The sequence below is a fragment of the Salmo trutta genome, chromosome 12 (assembly GCF_901001165.1).
Source record: "Salmo trutta chromosome 12, fSalTru1.1, whole genome shotgun sequence".
NCBI lineage: Eukaryota > Metazoa > Chordata > Actinopteri > Salmoniformes > Salmonidae > Salmo > Salmo trutta.
Window position 1 is genome coordinate 54,155,547 of NC_042968.1, and position 24,073 is coordinate 54,179,619.

Below are 24,073 nucleotides of genomic sequence, written 5' to 3' on the forward strand. Positions count from 1 at the left end.
ACCAGACCGAAGACTGAGCACAAACGTGTATCATTAGCAAAGAGAAAAAGCAGGCGAGCCAGCGTGTGGGAGAGAGAGGAGGGGGTAGGCAGAAAGAACTGTGCGCATATGTCTTGGTAATCTGTATCTCGCAATGTCTTGTCTTGCAATGCCTCGCAAATTCACCAAAGTAGCCTAAAGTTCACCTCTGCCTCTCTGATTTTATTTAAATTACACAACAGGCCTTTATAGCCTATCGTCTAGTTAGGCTATAACACGGCAAAGAATACGTTTGGTGATAACTGCACTGTGATATACATTTTGTGGGCAAAAAAAGAAATAAACATTTTTAACTTTAATAATCCCAATTTCGTTTTAACGTTTAAACGTTTTAAAGTTCACACCCCTAAGTGGAAGAGAAACATGTAAGGATCCATGCAAGTTACCATTGTAGTCAAACTTAGTAAATTGGAGGTGAAACTCAATTTGTGATAATGAGAAAGAGAGAGTGTGTGTGCATGTGGGTGTGTCTGTCGTTGTGCGTGTGTGTGTACGCTTGCGCGCATGTGTATGTGACTGTAGCATGCATGCATGCATGCATGCATGCGTGTGCATGCGCAGTTTGACATTTATTGTCATGAATCTTTCCCTGGAGGCAGAACTGAGAGATTTCTGCGAGATGGGCCAGCTGAAAAGTAAAAATAGGCTATATTGTAAAGATTCATGAAAATTAATATTATCTTTTTTGCCTCAATTTAAGGTTAGGCATTAGGGTTAGCAGTGCGGTTAAGGTTAGGTTTAGAATCAGATTTTGAGACTTTGTGGCTGTGCCAGCTAGTCACCACTCCGCAGAGCTTCCTCCAGTACATGAGTCATCCCAATAAATGCCAACCTGCTGTGCATGCGTGTAAGTGTTTATGAAGACACACACATTTACCGGAGAAATTCCTCGTCACCAGCATAGCAGTCAGGACTGCTCCCTATGGACAGAAAGAGAGGGAGAAAGAGAGAGATGGGAAGAGAGAGATGAATAGAGAAATAAAGAGATGGAGTGATAGATTACTAGGTTAGTCTGAGAAGTGAGAAGGCTCACAGATGTTTAGTGAAGGCATTCCTGTGGATTATGAGATTATTAAAATAGAGCAGACCTTGAGTTTCCTCCTGGCGTTGAACTTCTTCAGGCACTCCACTGTCTCCTGTCTGTGCATCATGGACGCCACCGTGGAGCGTTGCTGGAGAGAGAGAGAGAGAGACAATGTCAAACAAAGAGGAAACAGAGAGGAAAAGTGTGTGTGTGTCTGTGTGTGTACTTACGGAGACCCATGGGTGTTTGAGGGCCTCCTGGGCAGTTATCCTCTTGGCAGGGTTAATAGTCAACATCTGGTTAATCAGGTTCTTGGCTTCTGGAGTCACCGAGTCCCACTCTGGAGATGGAAACTACACACACACACACACACACACACACACACACACACACACACACACACACACACACACACACACACACACACACACACACACACACACACACACACACATTGATAGACAGAGGTGACACAGAGGTGACACAGAGTGTGTGTGCTTGTGAGTGTGCGCTTGCATGTGAGTGTGTGTGTGTGTGTGTGTAACTCACGTCATAGGCTCCTGCTTTGATTTGCTGGTAGAGTTTGTGTTGGTCCTCATCCCAAAATGGAGGATACCCCACTAGCAGGATGTACAGGATCACACCTATACATAAACACACACAAGGACACACATACATGGACACATACAAGGAGACACACATACGGTGAGTGGTGAGAGGGGGGCAGGAGATATAGAAGAGAGAGGGATGAGACAGCGAGATAATAAAGTGATCTGCACTCACCACAGGCCCAGATGTCGACAGGTTTACCATAGGCCTCCTTCCTCAGTACCTCTGGAGATAGGTAGCCTGGGGTACCTGCAAAACCTACACACACAACGACACAAACACAAACAGTCATCAAGCTGTATTTGACTTTACTCCTGTGCTGTGGATGATATATGATGATTTTGGTAGTCAAACACAGCAGACTAAACAACCCAACGAAACTGATTCCACTGTATGTCTTTTATTTTGTTGAAAACTGTTACTAAATACCAAAATCAAAAATGTAATTTTAAACTGAAATGCATGTATTTAACTGAAATGGAAAGCTGAACTGGGAAGTCCTGCTGTACAAATTGTAGTTTTTGACAGGTTATTTGTTATTTATATGTAAGCTTAGGCCTACTGTGTTCATTTTTGTATTTATTTGTTTTTACATTTTGTATTTGCAATGTAAATCATGTTGTCTAACTGACTATGATGCAATAAAGAAAGTACTGTAATTGGATAGATTCTATTTGATCTAACATGACTTATGACATAACAAACGAGGGGGTTCCAGGGGCTCTAACACCTGACATTCTATAATTCTCCTGTCATTCTGTTCTCTTGAGCAACCATCGATCAGCAGCTAAAACATTCAACTCCCTATATGTTGGCGATCTCCACCAAGAGGTCACCAACGATGTCTTATCTTACAAGTTCAGGCCTATCTGGGATATACACTCCATCCCAGTGGAGGCTCCTCAGAGGAGGAAGGGGAGGACCATCCTCCTCAGTGAATTTCATAAAAAAATGTAAAAAGTGAAACATAAAAAAATGTATCCTTTTTAGATAAAATATATATACATATATTCACGTCACCAAATAATTGAATAAAACACATTGTTTTGCAATGAAGGTCTACAGTAGCCTCAACAGCACTCTGTAGTGTAGCACAATGGTGTAGCCAGAGGACAGCTAGTTTCCGTCCTCCTCTGGGTACACTGACCTCAATACAACACCTAGGAGTGTCACATCCTGATCTCTTTCGCCGGTCTTTGTGATTGTCTCCATCCCCCTCCAGGTGTCACCCATCTTCCCCTGTGTATTTATACCTGTGTTCTCTGTTTCTCTGTTGCCAGTTCGTCTTGTCTTGTCAACCAGCTTTTTTGTTCTCAGCTCCTGCTTTTCCCAGTCTCTCTTTTTCTCGCCCTCCTGGTTTTGACTTGACCACTCTGCCTGCCCCTGAGCCTGCCGTCCGGTACCGTTGCCCCATCTCTGGTTTACTGACCTCTGCCTGCCTTGACCTGTCTATTGCCTGCCCCGGTTGGATTATTAAACCATTGTTAATTGGACGTGTCTGCAACTGGGTCTTACCTTCATACCTGATAGTGCGAACAGGCCCTGACTGACCCAGCAGACCCGGGCCAGCTGCGCAATGCCATCTCCTCCCAAGGAGCCTCTATTGGTAGGCACAAGGAATTGCTTCGTGGTCTTATGGAGGGGGTCCAAACGTTGGCAGAGCGCCATGACTAGGCGTTGGACATGCTGCTGTAGCAATTCCATGGGTTGTCTGGGGGGCAGCCTGCCACGGTGGTAACCCCACTGCCCCTCAATAACTCGGCGGTTAGCAGTGCCTCACCACCGGCCACTCCACTTCCCGGGAGCCATGGTTACCTCCCCCGGAACGCTTTAATGGAGAGCCGAGCACCTGTCTGACGTTTTTAGCTCAGTGTGCCCTCATTTTTGAGCTTCAGCCCTCCTCATTCCCCTCGGATCACTTCAAGATAGCCTACCTCATCACGCTGATGTCTGGGAGGGCTCTCACCCGGACTACCGCCATATGGAAACAACAGCCAGCCATGTGCCTGAGTCTGGAGGGGTTTGTGGGAGAGGTGAGAAGGGTTTTTGATGCCCGTTTTCCGGCTGGCTTCCGAGCTGAACATCCCCCTCAGCCCCTCTACATTCCTATGGATGTTAGAGTGCTGGACGGGCGCTCTATAGGTCGGGTCACCCATAACACCACTCCCATCAATCTACGTGTGTCAGGGAATCACAGCGAGACCATTCAATTCCTGCTCATCAAGTTCCCCCAGATTCCCGTGGTTTTGGGATTCTCCTGGCTCCAACGACACAATCCCCTCATCAACTGGTCTACGGGTGCTATCAAGGGCGGGAGTCCGTTCTGCCACTCCCATTGTCTGAAGTTGGTGCAACCTACCCCGGGACGTCTTCCTGGGGGCTCGGAAGTTGCTCCGGACCTCTCCGCAGAGTACCAGGACCTCCGGGAGGTGTTCAGCAAGTCCCGGGCCACATCCCTTCCTCCGCACCGCCCCTATGACTGCGGGATTGACCTTCTCCCTAGCACCACGCCGCCCAGGTGACATCTGTACTCTGTCGGGACCAGAGACCAAGGCTATGGAGACCTACATTGGGTACTCCCTAGCTACAGGATTTATCCATCCCTCTTCCTCTCCCACCGGCGCAGGGTTTTTCTTCGTGGAGAAAAAGGACAAGACCCTGCGCCTGTGCATTGACTACCGGGGACTCAATGACATTACTGTGAAGAATTGTTATCCACTACCACTCATTTCCTTTGCCTTCGAGCTGTTCCAAGGGGCCAGTTTTCTCCAAGCTGGATCTACGAAACACCTACCACCTGGTGTGGATACGAGGGGGACTAGTGGAAGACCACCTTCAATACAGCCAGCGGCCACCACGAATTTCTGGTCATGCCCTTTGGCCTCACCAATGCCCATGCCGTGTTCCAGGCTCTGGTGAATGATGTTCTCCGCGACATGTTGAAACGGTTTGTCTTTGTCTACATTGATGACATCCTCGTCTTCTCCTGCTCCCCCCAAGAGCACGTGCTCTGCGTCCCACAGGTTCTCCAGCGCCTTCTGGAGAACTAGTTGTTTGTTAAGGAGGAAAAATGTGAGTTGGCGACAAACGCGGCAACATCCGGAACCATAGAATGCCACCAAAGTGTAGTCTCTCAACCGTGGGGTTATAGCGGCGAGACAGGGCATCCGGCTTGATGTTCTTGGACCCCGGCCGGGAGGAGAGGGAAAAGTTGAACCGGGTAAACAGCAGGGCCCATCTAGCTTGCCTGGAGGTTTTTGTGGTAGGTCTCCAGGTTTTTGTGGTAGGTCTACACAATGAACGGATGTTCCGCCCCTTCTAGCTGGTGCCTCCATTCCTCCAACTCCATCTTCACCGCGAGAAGCTCCCAATTCCCCACATCGTAGTTCCTCTCGGTGGGAGAAGGCGGCGCAGGGATGTAGCTTAAGGTCCAGGGCAGAACGTTGGGACAGGACAGCCCCTACTCTGACATCCAAAGCATCGGCCTCCACCACAAACTGACGGGAAGGGTCAGGATGAACCAGGATAGGAGCAGTGGTGAAGCTGTGTTTAAGGTCCCGGAATGCCCAGTCAGTGACAGAGGACCCGTGAATGGAACCTTGGTAGAGGTGAGTGTAGACGGGGAGGCCAGGGTGCTGTAACCCCAGATGAAGCAGTGATAAAAGTTGGCGAACCACAGGAAGCATTGCAGCTGCACCCTGGATGTAGGCTGAGGCCAATCCACCACCGCTCTCACCTTCTCGTGATCCATCTGGACACGCCCAGCAGAGATGATGTAGCCAAGAAAAGGAATGGTGGAGCGATGGGCCTGCACAGTCTGCGTACAAAATAAGACTCCTCGGCAAGCTCCGGCTGGTCTTCTCCAACCACTAACCCTAACCCTAACCATTCTAACAAGAGAACAGCTAGTCTCTGGGCCACACCAACACGTGTTCAAACATGAATACTGTGTGTGTGTGTGTGTGTGTGTGTGTGTGTGTGCGCACGTGGGTGCGTGTGTGCTAACTGAGTGTGTGTGGACGTACCGAACCATGCCTGTTGGTCTCCCTGCACCTCGATGGCCAGTCCAAAGTCAGCCAACTTCACTGCAGCGTTCTTACACTTACTGGCCAGCAGCAAGTTCTCTGGCTACACAGGGGACAGATGGGACATGAAGTCAAACACTTTCATGGGGTGCTGTGCACAGAGATCCTATTAAATATATTATTATATGGTGTTAGGCCTAAAATCATGTAGTACTAATGCACTTGCACATACACACACATGAACATGCATGTACGCATACACATACACTACCGGTCAAAAGTTTTAGAACACCTAATGTAGTCATTCAAGGGTTTTTCTTTATTTTTACTATTTTCTACATTGTAGAATAATACCAAAGACATCAAAACTATGAAATAACACACATGGAATCATGTAGTAACCAAAAAGGTGTTAAACAAATTATATTTGAGATTCTTCAAATAGCCACCCTTTGGCTTGATGACAGCTTTGCACACTCTTGGCATTCTGTCAACCAGCTTCACCTGGAATGCTTTTCCAACACTCTTGAAGGAGTTCCCACATATGCTGAGCACTTGTTGGCTGCTTATCCTTCACTCTGCATTCCAACTCATCCCAAACCATCTAAATTTGGTTGAGGTCGGGGGATTGTGGAGGCCAGGTCATCTGATGCAGCACTTCATCACTCTCCTTCTTGGTAAAATAGCCCGTACACAGCCTGGAGGTGTGTTGGATCATTGTCCTGTTGAAAAACCAATGATAGTCCCACTAAGCACAAACCAGATGGGATGGTGTATCGCTGCAGAATGCTGTGGGAGCCATGCTGGTTAAGTGTGCCTTGAATTCTAATTAAATCACAGACAGTGTCACCAGCAAAGCACCCCCACACCATAATACCTCCTCCTCCATGCTTTATGGTGGTAAATACACATGCGGAGATCATCCATTCACCTACTCTGCGTCTCACAAAGACACGGCGGTTGGAACCAAAAATCTTGAATTTGGACTCTAATGAACTTATCCTCAAGCATTTATTTGGGCTGCAATTTCTGAGGCTGGTAACTTTAATGAACTTATCCTCTGCAACAGAGGTAACTCTGGGTCCTCATGAAGGCCAGTTTCATCATAGTGCTTGATGGATTTTGCAACTGCACTTGAAGAAACTTTCAAAGTTCATGAAATGTTCCGTATTGATTGACCTTCATGTCTTACAGTAATGATGGACTGTCGTTTCTCTTTACTTATTTGAGCTGTTCCTGCCATAATATGGACTTGGTCTTTTACCAAATAGGGTTATCTTCTGTATACCACCCCTACCTTGTCATAACACAACTGATTGGCTCAAACGCATTAAGATGGAAAGAAATTCCACAAATTAACTTTTAAGAAGGCACACCTGTTAATTGAAATGCATTCCAGGTGACTACTTCATGATGCTGGTTGAGAGAATGCCAAGAGTGTGTTAAACTGTCATCAAGGCAGAGGGTGGTTATTTGAAGAATCTCAAATATAAAATATATTTTGATTTGTTTATCACTTTTTTGGTTACTACATGATTCCATGTGTTATTTCATAGTTTTGATGTCTTCACTATTATTCTACAATGTAGAAAATAGTAAAAAATTAAGAAAAAACATTGAATTAGTAGGTGTTCTAAAACTTTTAACCGGTAGTGTACACACACAGACACACACACACACACACACACACACACACACACACACACACACACACACACACACACACACACACACACACACACACACACACACAAGCATCCACATGCGCGCGCACACACGCACACACATACACACACACAGATGGTCCCATCGTTAACAGACGTGTCAGTTTGTAATTTATTTAATATATTTGTTTATTTATTAGGAACCAATCTGTCTGTTAACAGCTGTGCTCTGGTGCTGTGGTTAGCCAGTGCTAACAGTCACACACACATACATACAACACACACACACACACACACACACACACACACACTCACTCACAAACAGATTGTGATCTTCTGTAGCAGTGTTACCAATGCAGCATGTGGCAATTATTGAGAGTAATTGATTTGTGGCATGCAGGGCAGAGGAGGGAAAGAGGAGAGGGGTGTGTGTGTGTGTGTGTGTGTGTGTGTGTGTGTGTGTGTGTGTTTTAGTGTCACTGTTAGCTTAAGGAGGGGAACAGGAGTATTGTAGTATTGTATTATTATGCACATTCACTGACAGCAGAGTGGGCTGATTCAATGAGATATGAATTATCATTCCACCTCACTATCACAAACACACACACTAACTTGTGTGGTTTGCTATAGTGGTGTTCACTGGTGGAATTTAGGCTGAGAAAGTGGGTGAGAGAGAGCGAGAGAACAATGTAGGCTGTAGACTAGACACTGTAAAGGTAATCTAATAAACACATAGCGATACTGCAGCATTCACTGTGCACTATTGATCCACAACATATAGTAGATAGATAGTTGCCAGGGTGTGTGTATGCGTGCGTGCCTGTGACGTCAGTGTGAGTGTGTGTGTGTATATGTATGTATGTATGTATGTATGTATGTATGTATGTATATATATATATACACACAGACACATACATACATATACACACACACACACACACACACACACACACACACACATATATATATATACACATACATACATACATACATACATACATACACACATACACACACACACCAGCCAGGTCGTTCAAGAACCATTGCGAGATTAGCAGCCAGGTCACCGTCCAACCATGTCTGAGGATGTCGGGAGATGTGGAGGCCGGCCACTAGGGCCAACAGTGAGCGCTATTACCTTCAAGTAGGTTTCGGTTTTGCTAGGGCATCGTGAATGGCAGATGGGAAAAGCCAAAACCTAACCTTAACCCTAACCCTAGCCTTAACCCAAAAACCTAACCTAACTTTAATCCTAACCCTAGCTCCTAACCCTAGCTCTTAACATAATTCTAACCCTAATTCTAACCTTAACCCTAAACCCCCTAGAAATAGCATTTGACCCTGTGGGGACTAACAAAATGTCCACAGTTGGTCACATTTTTGTTCGTTTACTATTCTTGTGGGGACTTCTGACCCACTGGAATTGTGATACAGTGAATTATAAGTTAAATAATCTGTCTGTAAACAATTGTTGGAAAAATGACTTGTGTCATGCACAAAGTAGATGTCCTAACCGACTTGCCAAACTATAGTTTGTTAACAAGAAATGTGTGGAGTGGTTGAAAAACGAGTTTTAATGACTCCAACCTACGTGTATGTAAACTTCCGACTTCAACTGCACTTGTGAAAATAGTGCCAAAGTGATTAAAAGAATCTGTAACTCACCTTGAGGTCTCTGTGTACCACGCCCGACTGGTGACAGTGTAGCACGGCCTCCAAGATCTGCTGGATGCAGTGACTGTATAACAACACCAGGGGGAGTTGGTTAGTCTCTGACAGTGTGCTGCATCTGATCTGTGTTCCGTGTGGTGTATTGCAGTGCTTTTAAATTGTGCAAGACAAATTATGTTCTATTCTATTTAAGTCCCAAAAGTGGAACCTCCAAGCTAAAATCAAGCACCGCTCAACTTTCAAGTATTTGAAGATATTTGATACACACACACTTGTACAGTAAAAGTGCATGAACATGTCAATACACCCACTGCTCAAGTCCACTCCTGTGTCTTTCTGTCCTGAATGACATTCGGTGTTAATCACTGGACTACAAAGGAGTGGATGCTCTTGAATATCAGCATACCTAAAACACTCCACATTAACTTGAGAAGAGCGGAACCTGCCAGTGTGTGTGAACACCTGCCAGCGAGATGTTGAAGAGGAACGGCACTATACGTGTCAGGCAGCGTAGGAGTGCGCCTGCATGCCTGAGTGCGTCCGTGTGTGGGTGTTTATGTATAGGTGTGATCCTGTACATCCTGCTAGTGGGGTATCCTCCATTTTGGGATGGAGACTATGACGTGAGTTACACACACACTCGCATGCAAGCGCACACTCACAAGCACACAAACACTGTCACCTCTCTATTATTCTGTTTGACAAAAGGGAGGGTCTGTGTCTCTCTCTCTCTCTGTGTGTGTATATATCTATATATCTATCTATATGTATATATATATATATATTTATTTATTTATACACTGCTCAAAAAAATAAAGGGAACACTTAAACAACACATCCTAGATCTGAATGAATGAAATAATCTTATTAAATACCTTTTTCTTTACATAGTTGAATGTGCTGACAACAAAATCACACAAAAATAATCAATGGAAATCCAATTGATCAACCCATGGAGGTCTGGATTTGGAGTCACACTCAAAATTAAAGTGGAAAACCACACTACAAGCTGATCCAACTTTGATGTAATGTCCGTAAAACAAGGCAAAATGAGGCTCAGTAGTATGTGTGGCCTCCACGTGCCTGTATGACCTCCCTACAACGCCTGGGCATGCTCCTGATGAGGTGGCGGATGGTCTCCTGAGGGATCTCCTCCCAGACCTGGACTAAAGCATCCGCCAACTCCTGGACAGTCTGTGGTGCAACGTGGCGTTGGTGGATGGAGCGAGACATGATGTCCCAGATGTGCTCAATTGGATTCAGGTCTGGGGAACGGGCGGGCCAGTCCATAGCATCAATGCCTTCCTCTTGCAGGAACTGCTGACACACTCCAGCCACATGAGGTCTAGCATTGTCTTGCATTAGGAGGAACCCAGGCCCAACCGCACCAGCATATGGTCTCACAAGGGGTCTGATGATCTCATCTCGGTACCTAATGGCAGTCAGGCTACCTCTGGCAAGCACATGGAGGGCTGTGCGGCCCACCAAAGAAATGCCACCCCACACCATGACAGACCCACCGCCAAACCGGTCGTGCTGTAGGATATTGCAGGTAGCAGAACGTTCTCCACGGCGTCTCCAGACTGTCACGTCTGTCACATGTGCTCAGTGTGAACCTGCTTTCATCTGTGAAGAGCACAGGGCGCCAGTGGCGAATTTGCCAATCTTGGTGTTCTCTGGCAAATGCCAAACGTCCTGCACGGTGTTGGGCTGTAAGCACAACCCCCACCTGTGGACGTCGGGCCCTCATACCACCCTCATGGAGTCTGTTTCTGACCGTTTGAGCAGACACATGCACATTTGTGGCCTGCTGGAAGTCATTTTGCAGGGCTCTGGCAGTGCTCCTCCTGCTCCTCCTTGCACAAAGGCGGAGGTAGCGGTCCTGCTGCTGGGTTGTTGCCCTCCTACGGCCTCCTCCACGTCTCCTGATGTACTGGCCTGTCTCCTGGTAGCGCCTCCATGCTCTGGACACTACGCTGACAGACACAGCAAACCTTCTTGCCACAGCTCACATTGATGTGCCATCCTGGATGAGCTGCACTACCTGAGCCACTTGTGTGGGTTGTAGACTCCGTCTCATGCTACCACTAGAGTGAAAGCACTGCCAGCATTCAAAAGTGACCAAAACATCAGCCAGGAAGCATAGGAACTGAGAAGTGGTCTGTGGTTACCACCTGCAGAACCACTCCTTTATTGGGGGTGTCTTGCTAATTGCCTATAATTTCCACCTGTTGTCTATTCCATTTGCACAACAGCATGTGAAATGTATTGTCAATCAGTGTTGCTTCCTAAGTGGACAGTTTGATTTCACAGAAGTGTGATTGACTTGGAGTTACATTGTGTTGTTTAAGTGTTCCCTTTATTTTTTTGAGCAGCATATATATGTGTGTGTGTGTGTGTGTGTGTGTGTGTGTGTGTGTGTGTGTGTGTGTGTGTGTGTGTGTGTGTGTGTGTGTGTGTGTGTGTGTGTGTGTGTGTGTGTGTGAGAGAGAGAGAGACGTGACAGTGTGGTTGTGTTTGGAGAGGCTATGTCTAACTTGGTGACGTTCTCTGGCTTATTTATTTAAAAACGGTATCAAACACAAAATAGAAAATATACTTCACCAAATTATAACAATTACAATTTCAAATGATAATTCCACTCCGAGTTTCTTTGACTGAGAAATACTTTCCCTTTAAATCAGTTAACCACCTAACTGAGGAACTCAATTTAACCTTGCGCAATACCCTAGATGCAGTTGCACCCCTAAAAACTAAAAACATTTGTCATAAGAAACTAGCTCCCTGGTATACAGAAAATACACGAGCTCTGAAGCAATCTTCCAGAAAATTGGAATGGAAATGGCGCCACACCAAACTGGAAGTCTTCCAACTAGCTTGGAAAGACAGTACCGTGCAGTATCGAAGAGCCCTCACTGCTGCTCGATCATCCTATTTTTCCAACTTAATTGAGGAAAATAAGAACAATCCGAAATGTATTTTTGATACTGTCGCAAAGCTAACTAAAAAGCAGCATTCCCCAAGAGAGGATGGCTTTCACTTCAGCAGTAAAAAAATTCATAAACTTCTTTGAGGAAAAGATCATGATCATTAGAAAGCAAATTACGGACTCCTCTTTAAATCTGTCGAAAAGATATCAGTTTGTTTCTGTGAATGGTTTGTCCTCTGGCAAATCAACTGTAAATTTCGGTGTTCCTCAAGGTTCCGTTTTAGGACCACTACTGTTTTCACTATATATTTTACCTCTTGGGGATGTCATTCGAAAACATAATGTTAAATTTCACTGCTATGCAGATGACACACAGCTGTACATCTCAATGAAACATGGTGAGGCCCCAAAATTGCCCTCGCTAGAAGCCTGTGTTTCAGACATAAGGAAGTGGATGGCTGCAAACTTTCTACTTTTAAACTAGGACAAAACAGAGATGCTTGTCCTAGGTCCCAAGAAACAAAGAGATCCTCTGTAGAATCTGACAATTAATCTTGATGGTTGTACAGTCGTCTCAAATAAAACTGTGAAGGACCTCGGCGTTACTCTGGACCCTGATCTCTCTATTGAAGAACATATCAAGACTGTTTCAAGGACAGCTTTTTTCCATCTACGTAACATTGCAAAAATCAGAAACTTTCTGTCAAAAAATGATGCAGAAAAATTCATCCATGCTTTTGTTACTTCTAGGTTGGACTACTGCAATGCTCTACTTTCCGGCTACCCGGATAAAGCACTAAATAAACTTCAGTTAGTGCTAAATACGGCTGCTAGAATCCTGACTAGAACCAAAAAAATGTATCACATTACTCCAGTGCTAGCCTCCCTACACTGGCATCCTGTTAAGGCAAGGGCTGATTTCAAGGTTTTACTGCTAACCTACAAAGCATTACATGGGCTTGCTCCTACCCATCTTTCCGATTTGGTCCTGCGTCACAAGACGCAGGCCTCCTAATTGTCCCTAGAATTTCTAAGCAAACAGCTGGAGGCAGGGCTTTCTCCTATAGAGCTCAATTTTTATGGAATGGTCTGCCTACCCATGTGAGAGACGCAGACTTGGTCTCAACCTTTAAGTCTTTACTGAAGACTCATCTCTTCAGTAGGTCCTATGATTGAGTGTAGTCTGGCCCAGGAGTGTGAAGGTGAACGAAAAGGCTCTGGAGCAACGAACCGCCCTTGCTGTCTCTGCCTGGCCGGTTCCCCTCTCTCCACTGGGATTGTCTGCCTCTAACCCTATTACAGAGGCTGAGTCACTGGTGTTCTTCCATACCGTCCTTAGGAGGGGTGCGTCACTTGAGTGGGTTGAGTCACTGACGTGGTCTTCCTGTCTGGGTTGGCGCCCCCCTTTGGGTTGTGCCGTGGCGGAGATCTTTGTGGGCTATCCTCGGCCTTGTCTCAGGATGGTAAGTAGGTGGTTGAAGATTTCCCTCTAGTGGTGTGGGGGCTGTGCTTTGGCAAAGTTGGTGGGGTTATATCCTGCCTGTTTGGGGGTATCATCGGATGGGGCCACAGTGTCTCCTGACCCCTCCTGTCTCAGCCTCCAGTATTTATGCTGCAGTAGTTTATGTGTCGGGGGGCTAGGGTCAGTCTGTTATATCTGGAGTATTTCTCCTGTCTTATCCGGTGTCCTGTGTGAATTTAAGTATGCTCTCTCTAATTCGTTCTTTGTTTCTTTCTCTCTCTCGGAGGACCTGAGCCCTATGACCATGCCTCAGGACTACCTGACATGATGACTCCTTGCTGTCCCCAGTCCACCTGGCCGTGCTGCTGCTCCAGTTAACTGTTCTGCCTGCAGCTATGGAACCCTGACCTGTTCACCAGACGTGCTACCTGTCCCAGACCTGCTGTTTTCAACTCTCTAGAGACAGTAGGAGCGGTAGAGATACTCTCAATGATCGGCTATGAAAAGCCAACTGACATTTACTCTTGAGGTGCTGACTTGTTGCACCCTCGACAACTATTGTGATTATTATTATTTGACCATGCTGGTCATTTATGAACATTTGAACATCTTGGCCATGTTCTGTTATAATCTCCACCCGGCACAGCCAGAAGAGGACTGGCCACCCCTCATAGCCTGGTTCCTCTCTAGGTTTCTTCTTAGGTTTTGGCCTTTCTAGGGAGTTTTTCCTAGCCACCGTGCTTCTACACCTGCATTACTTGCTGTTTGGGGTTTTAGGCTGGGTTTCTGTACAGTACTTTGAGATATCAGCTGATGTAAGAAGGGCTATATAAATACATTTGAACTCTATTTATCTCTGACTTTCACTTTCTTTTGTTGCCACGAGCAAATACAACCAGTCTTGGATAGGCAGACAGACGGACAGAGAACACATGCAATGCGGGCAAAAATCTGAACACACACACACTCAGGGTAGGGCAATGTAGCAAATTTCACACACACCATGAAATATGTATGTGCACTTCCAATCTTTTCTCAATTTCCTCTACCCCTCATACAGTACTCCCTCTATCCTTGCTATTTTCTAACTCACCTCTTTCACTCTGTCCAATTTCCCTTACTCTCGCTCTCCCACCCCCACACAACGCCTCCACAGTCAAATTGATTTAAGTCTCCCTCCTGAGGGGCAAGTCTGTCTGTCTGTCTGTCTGTCTGTCTGTCTGTCTGTCTGTCTGTCTGTCTGTCTGTCTGTCTGTCTGTCTGTCTGTCTGTCTGTCTGTCTGTCTGTCTGTAAGCTGAGAAGTGCTCAGTGCAATGGAAAGGTAAAACTGAGAGTAACATTGAACAGAAGAGAGGGAGAGTAAGAGAGAGAGACTCAAAATGGCAATGTTTTCCATGCCAATTTTATTTTTTATTTAACTAGGCAAGTCAGTTAAGAACAAATTCTTATTTACAATGACCGCCTACACCGGCCAAACCCAGACGACACTGGGCCAATTATGGGACTTCCAATCACGGCCGGTTGTGATACAGCCTGGATTCAAACCAGGGTGTCTGTAGTGACGCGCCTAGCACTGAGATGCAGTGCCTTAGACCGCTGCTCCACTCAGGAGCCCATGGTGTACATGCGCTGAAAAATAGCTATAAAACTGGCATAGGATGGGTGGGAGATAACACAATGGGTGTTTCTGCAAGAATCATAGAGGTAGAAAGAGGTCTCATCTTTATATCTGTACCATTATAGTGTCTGTGACAGCATGGGCAGTGCCACTGAGGCTACAACTCATAGGAATCCCCACCCAGTTGACTATTTTAAAATGGTGGATGATGTCAATGTCCAACAACAAATGGCAATGTCCATAATAAAACAGGTTATATCCATGATCTCTATGGCAAGAATACGAAGGAGAGAGGAGGGTAACCTTTGACCATGTATTAATTGATCTGACTTTATCAAACAACACCATTCGCCAGAGTAGCCTGCAATTCTCTGTAGAGCAGAGTCTGTGTGTAATGTAGATAATTCTGCACATGGGCAGAAGCTCAGATTTGTTGCTATTGGGAAGAGGATTCCAGAGAATTCGGGAAATGCAGCCTCTCCGTAATTAGTATTCTAAGTAACAGAATTGAATATAATAGCATAGTATAACGCTACTCCAAGACAAAAAAAATTCACAGAATTTCTTATGAGATTTCAGGTTGATTGTGCGAATGGTCGCATTTCTCTCATGAGGCACGCCACTAGGTAAAATGTGTGCTTTGATTGAAACAAAACAGTTAGAATAGGCCAACAGTTTGTTAAAAGCAGTTACTTTGGTAGCTATGTCTAATAAGGTGGAAGTCAAATTTTTTTTGCCATTACATAGTCACTTACATGACATTCCAGAGCTATAGAAGAGGGCAGTGTAACCAAACCGCTTTTTCTTTTCCCAACACGAACAGATAGTTTGACGACATATGATACAAGGAACCAAACAGTTGATTGGTGCATTGCAAAAAAACGGCAGAAGACAAGAGTGAATGAAAAAAATAATACAGTAGCCACTGGAATAGCAACTGTTTATTTGCCAGGTAAAGTGCCCCAGCTATAGTTATTCTCCACATACTAACAACGACACTGTCTTATGGTGTATTTCTGCATCACATTGATGGGATGTCGCTTAATTTGTTGAATCTATCAGTTTCCCGCAACGAACAACAACTAGCTAGCTAACATAGCACGGGAATGAGCTACCACTCTATCTACAGTTGGTTAGTCATGAAAGCTGGAAAAGTTAGTTCACTGCTAGCCAATCAATCTAGAAGCCTGGCTTTTTATTCGGGTTACGACATTCTGTTTGTATGTGTTGTAAACGTTGACTCCTCACGCTTTGATTGGTGTAGCTAATATTGCACCGATCTAGCTATGTTAGCTAACTTGGCTAAGTAGGTCATAGAATGTGAGCCAAACAGACGGTAAGTTATTAGCTCACATTAGCTAGTAAAACTCAGAATGACACTGGCTGTAAGTCAGGTGCAGAAACTAGTGTAAAGCCCTTGAATTTAATTGAGAGAGAGAGAGAGAGAGAGAGAGAGAGAGAGAGAGAGAGAGAGAGAGAGCACATGATAGAGCAAGCTGATGGATAGATGGAAGAGGGTGAACTGTGTAAAAAGGTGTTTACCTGGCATCTGCTTCACTGTAGTACTCTCTGGCCACAATGTCCTCAAACAGCTCTCCACCTGTCACTCTACAACACAAAGAGACTAGTTTACACACACACGCACATACACCCTTACAAAAAAAACAAACATGGCAATGCAGTTTCACACGTGAAAATCACATTGAGCTTAAACATATTTTCACATGTATTACATTCAGAGTAAAATATAAATAAAAATAATGTAACCTTTATTTAACTAGGCAAGTCAGTTAAGAACAAATTCTTATTTACAACGACGGCCTACTCCGGCCAAACTCGGATGACGCTGGGCCAATTGTGCGCCGCCCTATGGGACTCCCAATCACGACCGGATGTGATACAGCCTGGATTCGAACCAGGTACTATAGTGACGCCTCTTGCACTGAGATGCAGTGCCTCAGACCACCGCACCACTCGGGAGCCCGGATGTTAACGCCCCCCCCCCCCCCCCCCCCGTGCAGAGAATAACATGTTTTCACCTCACAAGTGAATTGCAAGTTCACATTTGAAAAACTTGAATATGTGAAAATCACATTTGCAGTTTAACGTGTAAGAAAACTCTTCAAACTTTCACATGTGGAATTGCAAGTGCACATGTGGGGGGGAAATAGTGTTATTGTCTTCACTTGTGAAAAGTGGAATTGCAAATTCTGTAATGTCATTCTGTAAAAAGGTTACTTAAGTTAATTATTTCTGAGCCATCCGCTCCATTATTATTATTGTAATCCTCCATAGTGTTGAATTGATATACATGTACTTAGTGCTACCATTAGGGAGATCTCTCTGTTACTACTGCAGACACCAGCCTCTTTTCTTCGTGCGTCGGTCCGTGAACGTTGGAAGAAGCCCATTGAAAAGAACAGAGAAGCTAGCTCTCTGTGTCTCCTTGTTTTTTATCCTGTTTTCTGGTTTGTACGGATTGGTTGTTTTTTCAAAATGAAGAGATAACATGTTTAACTAAACTGTGTTGAGTTTTCTTTCATTTTGATCTATAATTTAATTGTTTTGATCAAGTGAAAAAACGAGTGACATTTTCCTATTTACATGAGTGTGGCCAAGCTAAGTAGCTAGCTTGTGTACATATGAACCACGCTAATGATGTATTTTAGAAGGTTAATTTTTGTGAATGAAAAAGGAAACCGCACACTGCTCTTGATAGTATCACTGATCTTTAATTAGCTTACGTATCAGCCTCACGGCCTTCGTCAGAGCTTCTGACGGTACATTTTTGTGAAATGTATATCTAATGGTCGCATGCTAATTGCTAACTGCTAGCTAGCTTAGTGATAGGCACTAGCTAGCCTTCCATCTCGTCCTAGCTAGCTATTTTTAGCTTCTGTTTTTGTTAGCTGTCCATTGTTTTTTGTTACATTTAATGCACAAGCTTAACAGGGATTTTAACGTATTTGAAAGTGTGGCATGTTTGCTTTTGTGAATGTGTTTGCTTATGGAATGAATATAAACAGATTATTTTCTACAAAGAGATGGTTTTGAAATAGGGCTGTCAGAGTTAGTAAGTTAATTTAACTGCATCATCTGAAAGCATTCAAAATACACTGAAAACACCAAAATACATAATCTATACAGCTAAAAACAATAAGGCGATGTCAAAATAAGTAGAATTTGAGGTTAAAGAAATTGTGCTTTATCAATTTACCTGATTTTGCTAATCGTTACTTTGGACAAACTTAAAACGTAAATATTCTTGTAATGCTTTTTATATTTATTACATTTTTTATTTAACCTTTATTTAACTAGGCAAGTCAGTTAAGAACAAATTCTTATTTGAAATGACAGCCTACCCCGGCCAAACCTGGACGACGCTGGGCCAATTGTACGCCACCCAATTGTGCGCCGCCCAATGGGACTCCCAATCACGGCCGGATGTGATACAGCCTGGATTCGAACCAGGGACTGTAGTGATGCCCCTTACACTGAGATGCAGTGCCTCAGACCGCTGCGCCACTTTTTATATAAAAAAATGTTTTTAGCAAATTCTGAATTTGCGATTAATCACAGCAAATCCTGTGATTAACTCAATTAACTTTTGCTTAAGTTTGACAGCCCTATTTTGAATTGAACAGTCAACTCAGTGCCCATCAAACGGTCAAGACATTGGCTTCTCCTGTGGGAGACCCAGGTTGAAATCCTGCTGGTTACAAAAGCACATGTGAAATGTTGGGAAACCACTATGTTGTGCTCACGTGAAAAATGTATGTGAAAAATCCACGTGATTTGTTCATACATGTGTGTTCATATGTATCCAAAAACCACGTGCTTTTTCTTAGGTTTTTTCAGGTGATTCTTTTACATATTTTTTTGTAACGACACACACACACACACACACACACACACACACACACACACACACACACACACACACACACACACACACAGTGACATTCACAAATGCACGCACGCAAGCACACACACACACACCGGAGGGGGATGTCCTCATTAGGGGGAAACCCTCGGCTCTGCAGGAATCTCTCTGGCTGGGTTGCTATAGAGACAGGCTCCACTGCGGGGCAGTATGTGTGTGTGTATGTGTGTGAGTGAGTGTGTGTGTGTGTGTGTGTGTGTGTGTGTTTGTGTGCAAGGCTAAAGATGGAACTGAGTGTGTGCAAAGGGGGGATGGTTATGTAATTGGGGGAAATCTCCTTGGAAACGGGGAGAGAAGGACCGAAAAAGAGGAGCGAGAAGAAGCAATGAAGAAGGAAGAGGAGAGGGGGAGGATGAGAGGAGAGGGCGATAAGAAGGAATGAAGAAGGAAGAGGAGAGGGGGAGGATGAGAGGAGAGGGCGATAAGAAGGAATGAAGAAGGAAGAGGAGAGGGGGAGGATGAGAGGAGAGGGCGATAAGAAGGAATGAAGAAGGAAGAGGAGAGGGGGAGGATGAGAGGAGAGGGCGATAAGAAGGAATGAAGAAGGAAGAGGAGAGGGGGAGGATGAGAGGAGAGGGCGATAAGAAGGAATGAAGAAGGAAGAGGAGAGGGGGAGGATGAGAGGAGAGGGCGATAAGAAGGAAGGCGAGAAGAAAAGGAAGGAAAATGGGATGGAAGAGAACGGGGAAAGGAAAGATAGGAGGGAGGGATAAAATATATAAAAATATATAGATAGGGATGTGAGCGCTGCCACTCACAGGTCAAACAGAAGGTAGTGGAAGCCCTCCTCTGATATACTGTCATGGAGACGAACTAGAGAGAGAGATATACAGAGAGAGAGAGAGAAAGAGAGAGGGTGGGTCGATAGGGAGAACCGAGAGAGGGGCGGAGAAGAGGAGGGAGAAAAGAGAGATGGGTTGAGAACGTCAGCAGAAAGCATTCTCTATTCTATTCCTGTGCTGCAGCAGCACCAGCAGCAGAGAGAGTTACAAGTACTGACCGATATTGGAGTGTTTGAGCAATCTGCAGATCCTGGCTTCTCGCTCCAGCTTCTGGTGATCTGAGGAGAGAAGATGGAGATATAATCTTGGTACAATCATATCATAATATGTTGCAATATTATCTTTGATATTATCTCAAGAGAAGAATATCAAATGTTTGCTGTAAGTGTATTCAACAGGAGGTGAGCAACATTGAGGAATATGAAGTCTCCATCAATACAAGTATGGGCACACACACGCACACACTCGTGCCCACACACAGTGTTGTATATACCCTGAGGGTTGCATTTGCCCATATTAACTCCCCATAATAAGGGATGGAGCGAGAGGGAAAGGAGTAGAACAAAGGAGACAAGAGGAGAGATACAGAATAGAGAGCAATAGAGATATTTCAGTTGAAATAAAGAAGAATCTGTTGACACACAACCTATTTTTTCCCCAGAGGGAAGTGTTGGCCTTTGTATGTAAATAATCCATACATATCTTAGATATTAGGTTGTGTCAGAGATCTGGGGATAAAGGAGAGGGACTTAGAATGGAAAGTTGCGCAGACTGGGTTTGAACACATGCCTCCAGGGGCAACGTGTGGTCCAGGGGCGAAGTGTGGTCCAGGGGCGAAGTGTGGTCCAGGGGCGAAGTGTGGTTCAGGGGCAAAGTGTGGTCAAGGGGCGAAGTGTGGTCCAGGGGCGAAGTGTGGTCCAGGGGCGAAGCACTACCATTAGATCAGCACCTAGCACTAAGACTCATTTGAAGTAAAAAATGTTTTAGATAAAAAAGTTGAGAAAAACAGCTTCTAGCCTGTTTTCCCCTCTAGTCCAAGGTGTCCTCCTCCAGGCTCCAGCTGCAGCACAGAGCTCTGCAGTATCTGACATATTAAAAGTAGAACACTGTTGTACATGGTGGGTACCAGTGTGTTGTGTCAGGTAACACTTTCCGGGACTTCAACTGGAAACTTAGTGACGGGTACTATAGCGTTTTACAATATAGTACAACCCAGCCTTATATACTGTATAACCGCCAGTTCAGCTCAGCCCAGTTATGCCAGGGGTTTGTTAAATAGGGTGCAATGTTACGGAACGTTTAGAAAGAAATGTGTTATATAGAACATAATATGTACACACAGTACCAGTCAAAAGTTTGAGTTTTTCTTTATTTGTACTATTTTCAACATTGTAGAATAATAGTGAAGACAACACAATGAAATAACATACGGAATGATGTAGTAACCAAAAAAGTGTTAAACAAATAAAAATATATTTTTAGATTTTAGATTCTTCAAAATAGCCACCCGTTGCCTTGATGACAGCTTTGCACACTCTTGGCATTCTCTCAACCAGCTTCATGAGGAATACTTTTCCAACAGTCTTGAAGGAGTTCCCACATATGCTGAGCACTTCTTGGCTGCTTTTCCCTCACTCCGCGGTCCAACTCATCCCAAACCATCTCAATCGGGTTGAGGTCGGGTGATTGTGGAGGCCAGGTCATCTGATGCAGCACTCCATCACTCTCCTTATTGGTCAAATAGCCCTTATACAGCCTGGAGGTGTGTTTTGGGTCATTGACCTGTTGAAAAACAAATGATAGTCCCACTAAGCGCAAACCAGATGGGATGGCATATCACTGCAGAATTCTGTGGTAGCCATGCTGGTTAAGTATGCCCTGAATTGTAAATAAATCACTGACAGTTACACCAGCAAAGCACCCCCACACCATCACACCTCCTCCTCCATCCTTCACGGTGGAAACCACACATGCAGAGATCATCCATTCACCTACTCTGCGTCTCACAAAAATACGGCGGTTGGAACCAAAAATCTCAAATTTTGACTCACCAGACCAAAGGACAGATGTACACCGGTCTAATGTCTATTGCTACTGATTTTTGGCCTCAAACAAGTCTCTTCTTATTATTGGTGTCCTTTAGTAATGGTTTCTTTAGAGCAATTCAACCATGAAGGCCTGATTCGCGCAGTCTCCCCTGAACAGTTGATGTTGAGATGTGTCTGTTACTTGAACTCCGTGAAGCATTTCTTTGGGCTGCAATTTCTGAGGCTGGTAACTTTAATGAACTTATCCTCTGCAGCAGAGGTAACTCTGGGTCTTCCTTTCCTGTGGCGGTCCTCATGAAATTCAGTTTCATCATAGTGCTTGATGGTTTTTGCGACTGCACTTTAAAAGAAACTTTCAAAGTTCATGAAACGTTCCGGATTGACTGACCTTCATGTCTTAAAGTAATAATGGACTGTCATTTCTCTTTGCTTATTTGAGCTGTTCATGCCATAATATGGAGTTGGTCTTTTACCAAATAGGGCTATGTTCTGTATACCACCCCTACCTTGTCACAACACAACCAATTGGCTGAAATGCATTAAGAAGGAAAGAAATTCCACAAATTAACTTTTAACAAGGCACACATGTTAATTGAAATAAATTCCAGATGACTACCTCATGAAGCTGGTTGAGAGAATGAAAAGTGTGTGTGTCACGATTGCTAGGAGTGGTGGTAGGAGTCAGGCGCAGAGAGCAGAGGTAAGAAAAATGAGTTTTATTTTTCTCTGGTTTGACAACGGTCGACGCCAACACAACTAAGTGCCCAACCCATACACAACGGGTCCACAGTTCGGAAAGAAAATAACACAAGCAGATCGCCAGCACATCCAAAAAAAAGCACACTGACGAAAATAATCCCGCACAAACCTGGGCGGGCTAAACAGGCTTAAATAACCACAAATCAAGATACACAAATAAAGAACAGGTGCAAACAATAAGGCATACCAACCGAAAAGGAAAAAGGGATCAGCGGCGGCTAGTAGGCCGGCGACGATGACCGCCGAGCGCCGCCCGAGCAGGCAGGGGAGCCACCTTCGGTGGGATTCGTGACAGTACCCCCCTCCTGACGCGCGGCTCCCGCAGCGCGCCGCCACCGGCCTCGAGGGCGACCCGGAGGACGAGGCGCAGGGCGATCCCCATGAAGGCGGTGGAAATCCCTCAGTAGTGAAGGGTCCAAAATGTCCTTCCTTGGTACCCAGCACCTCTCCTCCGCGCCGTACCCCTCCCAGTCGACGAGGTACTGTAGGCCCCCCACCCGACGTCTGGAGTCCAGAATGGCGCGTATCGTATACGCCGGGGACCCCCCAATGTCCAGAGGGGGTGGAGGGACCTCCGGCACCTCACCTTCCTGCATGGAACCAGCCACCACCGGCCTGAGGAGAGACACATGAAACGAGGGGTTAATACGGTAGTAAGATGGAAGTTGTAACCGGTAACACACCTTGTTTATCCTCCTCAGGACTTTAAACGGCCCTACACACTGAGGGCCCAGCTTCCGACAGGGCAAGCGGAGGGGTAGGTTTCGAGCCGAGAGCCAGACTCAATCCCCTGGTGCAAACACAGGGGTCTCACTGCGGTGCTGGTCAGCGCTCTTCTTCTGCCGTCCACTCGCTTTAGTGAGTGCGTCTTGGACGGCTCTCCAAGTGTCCTTCGAGCGCTGCACCCACTCCTCCACCGCAGGAGCCTCGATCTGGCTCTGGTGCCATGGAGCCAGGACCGGCTGGTAGCCCAACACGCACTGAAACAGTGACATATTGGTTGATGAGTGACGGAGGGAGTTTTGGGCTACCTCTGCCCATGGGACGTATCTCGCCCACTCCCTGGGCCGGTCCCGGCAATACGTCCTTAGAAACCTACCCACTTCTTGGTTCACTCTCTCCACCTGCCCATTACTTTCGGGGTGGAAACCCGAGGTCAGGCTGACCGAGACCCCCAACCGTTCCATGAACGCCCTCCAAACTCTGGACGTGAACTGGGGACCCCGATCAGAAACGATGTCCTCGGGCACCCCGTAGTGCCGGAAGACATGGGTAAACAGGGCCTCCGCAGTCTGCAGAGCCGTAGGGAGACCGGGCAAAGGGATGAGACGGCAGGACTTCGAGAACCGATCCACAACGACCAGGATTGTGGTGTTCCCCTGAGATAAGGGAAGGTCGGTGAGGAAGTCCACATACAAGTGCGACCACGGCCACTGTGGAACGAGGAGGGGCTGTAATTTCCCTCTAAGCAGGTGTCGAGGAGCCTTGATCTGAGCGCA

At 45.5% G+C, this 24,073-nt stretch overlaps 1 protein-coding gene across 4 annotated transcripts in view; it reads right to left on the minus strand.

Moving 5' to 3' along the window:
* Positions 1–24,073, minus strand: part of LOC115203793 (calcium/calmodulin-dependent protein kinase type II subunit beta) — a 61,660-nt gene that overhangs the window by 23,490 nt on the left and 14,097 nt on the right. For 2 of the 4 annotated variants that reach the window (XM_029768794.1, XM_029768791.1), the window contains exons 3-12: positions 19,986–20,045; positions 19,744–19,798; positions 16,585–16,650; positions 9,027–9,099; positions 5,698–5,800; positions 1,847–1,930; positions 1,613–1,707; positions 1,294–1,416; positions 1,128–1,211; positions 911–959 (exon numbers count right to left, since the gene is read on the minus strand). In XM_029768794.1, the coding sequence (XP_029624654.1) occupies positions 911–959; positions 1,128–1,211; positions 1,294–1,416; positions 1,613–1,707; positions 1,847–1,930; positions 5,698–5,800; positions 9,027–9,099; positions 16,585–16,650; positions 19,744–19,798; positions 19,986–20,045 (792 nt within the window). The remainder of the gene's footprint in view (positions 1–910; positions 960–1,127; positions 1,212–1,293; positions 1,417–1,612; positions 1,708–1,846; positions 1,931–5,697; positions 5,801–9,026; positions 9,100–16,584; positions 16,651–19,743; positions 19,799–19,985; positions 20,046–24,073) is intronic. The other 2 variants (XM_029768795.1, XM_029768793.1) reach the window with 1 other exon arrangement.